This window comes from Cryptomeria japonica, chromosome 5, assembly GCF_030272615.1.
Source record: "Cryptomeria japonica chromosome 5, Sugi_1.0, whole genome shotgun sequence".
Lineage (NCBI taxonomy): Eukaryota > Viridiplantae > Streptophyta > Pinopsida > Cupressales > Cupressaceae > Cryptomeria > Cryptomeria japonica.
In genome coordinates, this window is record NC_081409.1 from 677,038,398 (window position 1) to 677,049,965 (window position 11,568).

At 35.8% G+C, this 11,568-nt stretch overlaps 1 protein-coding gene across 1 annotated transcript; it reads left to right on the top strand.

Moving 5' to 3' along the window:
* Window positions 1-10,686: 10,686 nt before the first annotated feature.
* Window positions 10,687-11,160, top strand: LOC131876053 (uncharacterized). The gene has a single exon (XM_059220826.1). It carries the CDS (start codon window positions 10,687-10,689, stop codon window positions 11,158-11,160), a length of 474 nt encoding a protein of 157 aa, XP_059076809.1.
* Window positions 11,161-11,568: the final 408 nt, after the last annotated feature.

Genomic DNA, 11,568 nt, shown 5'->3' on the forward strand with positions numbered 1-11,568 from the left:
AAATAGGTCTACGTTATGGACTGGCAAGCATATCTAATCCAAATAAGCACGGCACATCATGAAGATGATTTGTTATTATTGTAAATGCATTGAGATGACATCATGCATCACATATTTGATTCATTTGTAATTGATTTTATTATAATATCTTTTAGTGAGCCGACCTACACATTTGGTCTTAGATTATGGTATAAATGTAAGATCTCATTTATGAGATTGATATAGGATTGCAAAAAAGGTTTATAAGGTTGTAATATTCATTATATACAAATATAAGTAGAGCTATACATGCATACATCATTCAAGATTGAAGGAAGGTTTGAAGAAGGCAAATCAGAGCTTAACAGGTACTGAATCCAACATATGAAGATGTTATTTTAGGTAGTACATTATCATTGGATTTAACTATCCAATTGTAGTCAGTGTGACTCCCATTTTGTGATTGAGCAGTGAGCTCTAGGCAGTTGGCCTTTCTGCATGTGCAGACCCCATATTGTACACACATACTATCTATAGTAGTATCATCTAATTGTGGGTAAGGTTTCCCACCATGGTTTTTCCCCTTACAGGGTTTCCACGTACAAATAATTGTGTTATGTGTTGTGTATGTTATTTGTCTTTCTGTTTCATGCATTAAAATTTACCGGTACTGCAATTAACTATTAAACTATCTGTCAGCATTAAATTTTGGTTTACCGGTAATAAGCATTGAGTTTGGTTAAGTTAGTTTTGGTTTGTATTTATTGGACAACTCATTCACCCCCCCCTCTCAGTTGCCTCTGGGACCTAACAGTGCAGATGAGTTAAATACAAGAGAGATACATTTTTATATACCCATTTGGAAGATACACAACATATTTCAAACTTACTATACAGTGTTTTGTAACACTCTCCTTTAATTTGGATTGGTAACCAATTCCTAAGCCCAATTAGCCCTATTTCCAAAGCAAGTACAAGAATTCAAGTTCCAAATTTGAAATCACCACTCCATAGGATGATACACATCACAAAAGGACCAATTTCATAGGTTTTATGATCCACACTCACCAATATTGGATTGTCTTAAATTTTCCCTATTCTACCTATGCTCACTAAGTCTAACACAGAGATATTAGACTAGGGCTCACTCAAAAATACCCCAAACTTCATATTCTGCAAAATCAGTCAAAATCCATCTGGATAAACCCTATACCGCCCATTCCACCAATTTTGGCAAAATTTCAATAGTGAAATGATGAGATATTCACATTTCTTTGCTTCAAACCCTAAAAACAAGGGTTTCATGGCAGTTTTCAAATATTTGCTTGTAAAACACTCAAAACTTAATTAAACCTCACAAAATTGGTACCAAATGAAAGGTAATTAAATTTTGTTTCAAATAAATCCATCCTTGAGTCATAATAATTCCATACTAATATGAAATAAACATTGCAACAGGGAAAAACTTAGAAAATTACAAAAGATAAAGTTTGTTTTTGTTTAGTTTCACTCCAAAATGCTTCAACAACCACGGCCAAACCTTGGTTTGACCATACCAGACCCTTATAAATCCTTTTACATATTTTTTCCACTATTACAACTAATTTCAACCAACTTTTAAACCATATGGTTGTTGGCCTTCCACATTTCACTTTTCGACAACTTTGCTATCTTAGCAACTTTTACATAATATGACAAAATATGGCAATATAAACTTCAATGACCCCTATTACATCATGAATGGTCTATTATGACTTTATCACAACCAAAAGTGACTCAAAATTTTAAGACTTTACATTGGACCACATTTATTAAGCAAGGTTAGGTGCCCCTGTACCACTCTCCCTTTATCTCTCCCTCACTCACCATATCCCTTTCTCTCCCTCTACATCTCTCACTCTCTATCTACCCATTTCCCTCTCTTTATATATCTATATATCTCTCTACATGTCCCTCTTTAGGTATCTCTAGATATCTCCCTCACTCTATCTCTAAATCTCTTTCTATCTCTTTCCTTGTCTATCTCTATTTATATATCTATGTCTCCTTTCTTTCTCAAGTTATCCCTCTCTACCTCTATCTCTATTTGCCTATTTATAAGTTTATCTATCATCCCTTTTTATCCCTCTCTAGCCATCTATTTATATCTCTCCAACTCTTTATGTATTCCTCTCTTTCTTTCTACATTTCCCACTCTCTTTCTCTACCTATCTCTCTATTTCTACTTCCCTCTCCCGCCTCTCTCTATCCATTCCTCTCTCTCGTAGAGAGATGGTGAGAAATATGAAGAGAGAGATAAAGGGATATAGAGAGAGATATATAAATATAGTGATATATATATATGTGTGTGTGTGTGTGTGTGTGTGTGTGTGTGTGTGTGTGTGTGTGTGTGTGTGTGTGTTCTTCTCAATCTCTCCCTCTATGCATTATCATATATATCTCCTATGATTCTTTGTTTCTCTCTATACCCTCGCTATCTCTATCTTCCTATCTCTTGTTAGGATAATCAATGGACAACTAAGAGGGGGGGTGAATTAGTTGTCAACAGATTATAAAAATTTAAGCACACAAAACCTTTTACCAGAATGCATAAATCAAATATTTGAATAGCAGATATAACAATTAAGAATAAACATAAATCACAGAACAATTACCAACCATACATAACACATAACACCACATGATATGTATATGAAAAAACCAATAAAGGGAAAAACCATAGTGGAAAGCCTACCCACAGTCAGATAATACTTCTGCAACAAGTATGTGAATAAAATAAGAGGGGCATGCACATGCAGGAAGGCCAACAGCCTAGAGCGCACTTCTCATCACAAAAGGAGCCTCACTAACTACAAAATGAATCTAGACTACAATCTGTAAAGATGAATGAACTGCAAGAATATCATCTCCTATGCCTAAGTACAGTTCCAATTAAGCTCAATATCAGAAGTCTTAAACCTCTTTCACAAACTCAATTTGATCACCTATGATCGACCAAAACCTCTACATATGATTACAACTTTATTCGCACGCAGATAATCCTATAACCCACATACCATTTTTTGCAAAGAGATCTAATATCATATTTATACCAACCCATGACAAAAACAATTAGGTTAGCCACATAAAACATAATACAATAGATCTGTTACATAATCTCGCAAACCAATGATAAACCAAGTCGGCCTAAGACCAAAATAACATAAACCAAACAATAAATCCAACCGGTGATGCATCAAGAGCATCAACCAACATGTTACATAAATCAGTCCATAACCTAACAGAATAACATTAGACCCAAAATAGGTCACCATAAGACAAATTAAACACCACAATCAACTGGAAAATGGACATAATAACCATCAGCATCTTGATAACCTTGTAGAAGCCGCACCAGCACCACTTATCGGATTCACCAAAAGATCTTCATCAAAGCACTGTTGATATAACCCTTACCAGTAACCAAAAGGCTTACTAGAGCATATGATAGTATCCAGATCATCAAATAGAAAACCACCTGAATGTGATACACACTAGGAACACATGAATAACCAATTCCAACAACCAGACCAAAACCAAAGACAAATCTTTAGATCAACATGATAATCCAACCACTCTACCAGAAGCCTGTAGACAACAAAACAGCTAGTAATGACATCAATGACAAACATCAATGCAACACATAATCAATTCCTCCAAATTGCCAACAATCTCCCCCTTTTCCATTGATGGCAACACTAGATGTGAAAAATATCCAAGTGCCAAGAAGTGCCAAACAAGTCTTCCCCAAAGGAATACATCCAACAATCTCCCCAAAATGATATGACAATGAAGTTTTGAACCAATAGACCAAACTCCCCCTGTGAATGATATCCCTATTAAGCCCTATTTTTTACATAAATATATCTCCCCCTTTGACATCAATGCCATAAATCTAACATAAAAATTAAAGAAGAGTCATAAAACCTCTGAACCACACAGCTAACCACTCCTCCTGAGTAGTAGCATCACCACATCAATCCGAAAATGAATAATAGCACTGATAAATGCATATCGGACTGATGTCATCAGCATCACTCAAGTCTCTTCCAGAGGGGCAGAAACTCCCAATCTGTCTCTAAAGTACTCAAATGATTCATTAGGAAAAGGTTTAGTGAAGATACCTACAATCTGCTCTATAGTGTTCACATAAACCAATCTGACTTCATTTGCTTCCACCTTCTCCTTCAAAAAATTATACTTCATAGAAATTTGCTTAGTCTTAGAATGAAATATTGGATTCTTTGATATGTCAATAGCAGCTGAGTTATCACAGCGAATAACTACCGGTTCATTACAATCCACCTTTATATCCTTCAATATTTTCTTCATCCATAGAACTTGTGTACAATTAGTAGCAGCAGCAACATACTTAGCTTCAGTAGTAGATAAAGAAGTACATGATTGTTTCTTACTGATCCACAAAACAAGTTTCTTTCCAAGAAAGAAAGCTCCACCGGATGTGCTCTTCCAGTCATCAACATCTCCAGCCCAGTCAGCATTTGTATATACACATAGCGTAAAGTTATCATTTTTAGGATACCACAAACCATACTCAATTGTTCCTTGCAAATACTTAAAAATCCTTTTCACTGCACTCTCATGATTCTCTCTAGGATCACTCTGATATCTAGATACAATACAAATTGCATTCATTATATCTAGTCTAGTCTGAGTCAGATATAACAAACCTCCAATCATAGATTTATACCTTGTAGGATTTATCATAACTGATGCATCATTCTTAATCAATTTCTCTCTTGTAACCATAGGGGTACCAACCGGTTTGGAATTGTCCATGCCAAATTTATTCAACAACTCTCTAGCATACTTAGTTTGACAGATGAAAATACCTTTATCATTCTGAGTAATCTGCAAACCTAAGAAAAATTTCATCTCCCCAATCATAGACATCTCAAATTCATTCTTCATATTTTCAGAGAATTCCATACATAACTTATCCTCACCTTCAAATATGATATCATCAACAAAGACCTCAACAATCAATATGTCATCATCAGTAATCTTATAATATAAGTTACTGTCGGCATTACCTTTAGTCAAACCAAGCTTCAAAATATATTTGTCCAATCTAGCATACCAAGCTCTAGGGGCTTGTTTCAATCCATATAAAGCTTTCCTTAACCTACAAACCATGTTTTTTCATCTAAAAGTGAAAATCCATCAGGTTGTTTGATGTAAACTTCCTCTTCAAGATCTCCATTCAAAAATGCACACTTAACATCCATCTGATAAACCTTGTATTTCTTATGGGCAGCATAAGCAAGAAATAATCTCACAGCTTCAATCCTAGCTACCAGAGAAAAAGCCTCATCATATTCTTCCTTCTGAGAATATCCTTTACATACCAATCTATCCTTATTCCTCACAATGTATCCATCCTCATTCAATTTATTCCTAAAAACCCATTTAGTTCCAATAACATTTTTATTTTTAGGTCGGGGAACTAAATTCCATGCGTTGTTTTCCTCAATCTGATCTAATTCCTCTTTTATAGCTTTCATCCAACATCCATCTTTACAAGCTTCAATAATTGATGCTAGTTCAACTTGAGAAATTAAACATATCTCATTAGTTGCCAACCTTCTTCTTGTCATTACTCCTTTGTTCTTGTCTCCAATGATCTAATCTTTTGAATGATTTAACCTTACATACCTAGGAGTCTTCTGATTTTATATTCCTCTACTCTGATCTTCAGTTACTATTGAATTTTTTAATACTATAGAGGTAACTGGTTCAACATTTTGTTTTGGTACGGGTGCTACCAATTTAGTTATGGTCATCTCCACTTCTAGTTCTCTCTCATAAGTTCTGATTTGACCTTTGTACAGCTCATCCACCTTGACATTAGCACTTTCCAAAATTCTCTGCAATCTTTTGTTATAAAATCTATATGCTTTTCTTTCATTAGAATAACCAAGAAATATCCCTTCATCACATATACGATCAAACTTTCCAATGGAATCATCTCTTTTAATATAGCATTTACTACCAAAGATTCTGAAATACTTAACTGTAGGTGTGACCAAACCATAACTCATAAGGTGTCTTGCCAGTGTCTCCTTTGATATGAACTCTAATAAATGTATATGTCATCCTGCTCATAGCTTCTCTCCAATAGATTTGAGGCAAATTAGCTTTCATAATCATAGTTATGGCCACATCCAAGATAGTTATATTCTTTCTTTCCACAACACCATTAAATTGAGGTGTTTGAGGAGAAGTCAATTGCCTCCTTATCCCATGCTTCTCACAATAATTGTTAAATTCACCACATGTGAATTCACCACCCTGATCTGACCTTAAGCATTTAATCTTCAACCCTATCTTTGTCTCAACTTTATCTTTAAAGATCTTAAATTTTTCAAAAGCTTCATATTTCTCCCTTAAAAAAGTAACCCACATCATTCTAGAATAATCATCAATAATTAGCATGAAATATCTATCACCCTAAAAACTCTTTATTCTAGCAGGACCACATAAATTAGTATGAATAAGATCAATAACATCATTAGATATGTCGTGTATACTCTTAAAATAAGTTCTAACTTGCTTTCCCATTTGACATTCCTTACATATCGAATTATAGGGCTTCACAATCTTAGGTGTATCTCTAATAGCCTTAGTTGAATTGATCTTTACAAGGCAATCAAAATTCACATGACACACCCTCTTATGCCATAACCAACTCTCATCAACTTGTGCAATCAAACATGTCTTCTCATTGGAGTTCAAATGAAAAATGTTACCTTTAGTCTATGTACCGATTGCAATCTCCAAACCAGATATGTTAATGATTTTGCATTTTCCATCCTTGAACTGTAATTGAAATCCCTTATCCACCAACTATCCTAGACTCAAATGATTATGCCTTAAACCTTCAACATAATAAACATTATCAATATTATGCTTACCATCCAATGATATAGTTCCTCTTCCTTTGATCATACATGCTTTGTCATCTCCAAATCTAACTAGTCCACCATCAAATTCTTGCGAAGATAAAAACTTCCTTTTATCTCCAGTCATATGATGTGAACATCCACTATCTATCAACCCTTCATCCTTGTCTTCAATTTTAGCAGCAAGTGCCTTTTCCTTATTTTGAACAACAAGTGGCAGAGCATCTTCCTTGATAACCAAAAATGCCCATTCCTTTCCACTGTTGGATCCACTATTTGAATCTTGCGTTGGTTCATCATCAGAATTAGTCACAAATTCCTCATTCGCATAGTAACATGATTTGTCTTTGTTTCTCATGTACTTATGCTTGTTCTGATAATCATGATTAAGCCTAAAAGATCTTCTAACTTTCTCTTCAAATCTTGAATTGCAAAATGACCTATCTTATTACATGCAAAACATTTAAAAGGTGTGTTTCCTTCATACTTACTTCATGTCAAACCTTTAGGTACTCTTCTAGCAAATAGGACTTCAAGTTGCTCAAACTCGTCACCTTCTTCGTAATTTCCTCCAGTTCCTTTGTATATAAGGCTTTCCAATCACTCTTGCAGGTTGATGACACAGATGTGTGAAAAGAAGATTCAATCTTTTCATCTCCTTGAGGACCAAATTCTTCAAGATCAAAAGCAGATAATTTTCCAACCAAAGTATCCATGTTAACAGAAGTGTTAGCCATTGTTCTCAACTCATTAATTGCAGTAGCCTTCATCTTGTAAGCTGGTGGCAAAGCTCTCAATACTTTAGAAACAGTCTCATCTTCACTCAAAGATGCACCACAACACTAAATTCCCATAACAATTTCATTAACTCTTTCCATAAAAGGAGTAATCATTTCATCTTCTTTCATTTTCAAATTCTCGTACCTTACCCAGTAACCATCAAGTTTAGTAATTTTAATAGTAGGGTCACCTTCATTCAGAGCCTCCAACTTATCCCATATATCCTTCATAGATGATTGGTCAGTTAATTCCATAATTTGTTGATCAAAAAGTGCACTTAAGAGTGCTTCTCTAGCTCTACAATCATTCTCAATGTCCTTATACAAGGTTGCCAGAGGAGGATTGCCAGATGTCGGATGATGAGGAGTATATCCTTTCTCCATGACCTCCCAAATCTCTTTTCCAAGACATCTCAAATGAGTTTCCATCTAAATCTTCCATACCCTATAATTTTTCGAATCAAGCTTAGGGGTTTCTCTCTGGAAAACAGATGCAGTTGAACTATTAGTTCCCATAGGATCTTCCTCAAGCGGTTAAGCTTCTGCAGAGAGGACCAAGCTCTGATACCAATTTTTAGGATAACCAGTGGACAACTGGGAGGGGGGGTGAATCATTTGTCAATAGATTATAAAACTTTAAGCACACAAAACCATTTAACAGAATGCATAAACCAAATACCAAAATAGCAGATATAACAATTAAGCATAAACATAAATCATTAAGCATAAACATAAATCATTAACCATCCATAACACATAACACCATGATTTGTAAGTGGAAAACCCTATAAAGGGAAAAACCACGATGGGAAGCCTACCCATAGTGAGATAATACTTCTGCAGCAAGTATGTGATTATAATAAGAGGGACCTGCACATGTAGGAAGGCCAATAGCCTAGAACGTACTGCTCATCACAAAAGGAGCCTCACTGACTACAAAATAAATCCAGACTACAACATGAAAAAGATGAATTAACTACAAGAATAGCATCTCCTATGCCTGAATATAATTTTGGTTAAGCTCAATACAAAAGGTCTTAAACCTCTTTCACAAAAAACCCAATTCAATCACCTATGATCGACCAAAACCTCTACATATAATTACAACTTTATTCGCACGTAGAATATCTTATAACCCACATACCATTTTCTACAAAGATATCTTACATCATATTTATACCAACCCGGGACCTAAACAATTAGGTTAGCCACCTAAAAGAATAATACAATAGATCCATTACATAATGCCACAAACCAATGATAAACCAAGTCGGCCTAAGACCAAAACAACATAAACCAAACAAGAAATACAACTGGTGACGCATCGGAAGCATCAACCAACACGTTACATAAATCGGTCCATAACCTAATAGAATAACATCAGACCCAAAATAGGTCACCATAATCCAAATGAAACACCATGATCAACTGGAACATGAATATGATAACCGTCATCATCCTGATAACCTTCTAGAAGCTGCACCAACGCCACTTATCGAATTCACCAAAAGATCTTCATCAAAGTGTTGTTGGTAGAACCCATACCAGTAACCAAAAGACTTGCTAGAACATATGATAGCATTTAGATCGTCAAATCCTGAACAAACTAAATGTGATACACATCAAGAACACATGAATAACCAATCCAAACCAATTCCAGTAGTTGGACCAAAACCGGATACAAATCTCAAGATCAACATGATAATCCAACCACTCTACCAGAAGCCGGTAGATAGCAAAATAGCTAGTGTTGACATCAATGTCACACATCAATGCAACACATAATTAATTCCTCCAAATTTCCAACATCTCTCTCCCTCTCCCTCTAGCTATCTATTTCTTTCCTTGTCTCTCTATCTCTATCTCCTCATCCCTCCCTCTTTCTATATCTTTCTCTCTCCCTTTATATCTATCTCAAGTCATCTTTGTATCCTTACATCTTTATCTTTACCTATCAGTCTAACTCTCTCTCTATCTCTCCATTTATATCTATTTCCATATACCTCCACCTCTCCATATCTCCCTCTATTTATGTCTTTCTCTAGATCCATTCTTCTTATCTCTCCCTCTCCCTATTTGTCTCTCTTTATATCTATTTGTCATTAGAAAAAAGTACCAAGCATTGGTATTGATTTCTTTAATAAAACATCATAGACTCATGGGATAATTTATGAGAGTACATTTAGATTAAAATATGGAGAAAGAGTGGGTTTGATTATCATAATTCTTGAACTAACCATGATTTAGAAAAAGAATGTTAAACTACTTAATAATTTCTTATTTTAACAAGTTTGTGATGACTATGAGGAAATTATCTCCTTATATGAATCCAAATTAATTAATGTGCCTTGTTCTATATTATGGAGTGCTTGATGTTAAATTGTGTTATTTAAATTATAGGTTAAAAACCTTCAAACAATAAGGGAAGCCTATATCATGGCTATAAATATAGAGAGATAAACATGAGAGAATCCATAAAAGTGTCAAGAGGGATAATGCGAAACATACAAAAATGACTATAAATCATGCCAACATAATCAAGCCAAGAAAGTAACAAATAAAAAATGGAGAGCTCGTGTGGAGGAGGAGAAGGTGGCAATGGTAGAATTCAAATTTCAAATTCTCTGCAAGGCAGGAACTCTGGTTCCAATGGAGGAAGCGGCCAGATCGATGGAGCTGGCCAAATGGGGGAGAAGGACAAGCCTCTAGATATTCTGCAGGCTAACGGTACTCTGCCAAAGAATAATCCAGAGAATAATGTGGGTCCTGGAAATGTAGTTGGGGGGTCCAGCTCATGTGAAGCGATTTTGGAGAATGGAAAAGAAACTAGAAAGTGGTCAACCCTCTTTGGAACTAGACCATCTGGGAAATCTTCTCTGCCTCCTATCAAGAATATATTGGATCCGAATGGTGGTAAGTTTACCATCTCTATCCCTAACTCAGTTGTGGACCATAAGATAAGTAGCATGTCGAGCTCTCTGATGGGTAAATTTATGGGACCACGCCCAAACATTGAGGTTGTTAGGGCCTATGTTAAACGGAAATGGGCTTTGAAAGGCAATGTTGAAATTTTGGCTCTGCCCAAAGGTCTTCTCACCTTTTCTTTTTCATGTGAAGAAGACAAAATAAAGATCCTCTATGGTCGCACTTGGTTGGTTGGAAAGACAGCTTTGGTCCTCCAGAAATGGCACTTGAATCTAAATATGAGTGAATCTCTTCTGGTGCAAGTCCCAGTTTGGGTTAAGCTACCAGGTCTACCTCTTGAATACTGGGTAGAAAGTATTTTCTCAGGTATAGCAAGCTCTTTTGGTGAGCTCCTTTCAATTGATCCTATCACAGCCTCAAGAAGGAGCCTCACCAATGCCAGATTTTGTGTAGGGATCGCCCACGACGCAGATATGCCTGAGCAGATAGATATTGTGTCTAAGTTGGGTACTTAGAAACAACAGATTGAATATGAATCCATCCCCTTTGCTTGCTTCCACTTTAAAAAAGTAGGTCACTGGGCTAAAGATTACCATCTCAAGCCCAAAGGGGAGAATAAGCAAGCCAAAACTAGGGTATAAAGTAGAAAGGCTCTAGAGAAAAAGGCTCGACAAGTTAAAAATACAGAAAATAAGGAAAATGACCCAGTTGAGATCAACTTTTTTGGACCCTTGGGGGAGAATAAGGATGTGGTCTCCTCAGCCTATGTTTCTAAACATCTTCCCTCCCAGGAAGCTCTGAGGAAGGAACGAATGAAAGCAGACAACCTCCTCAGATGGCAGATCCGAAGAGAGGAAATAATAGATCAAAACGAATCTTCTAGAGAAAATACCCAAATGGTGATTGCTGACACCTTGGCTAGT

What these genes read in the sequence shown, in the direction of transcription:
- LOC131876053 (XM_059220826.1), top strand. Translation starts at nt 10,687, where the DNA reads ATGTCGAGCTCTCTGATGGGTAAATTTATGGGACCACGCCCAAACATT.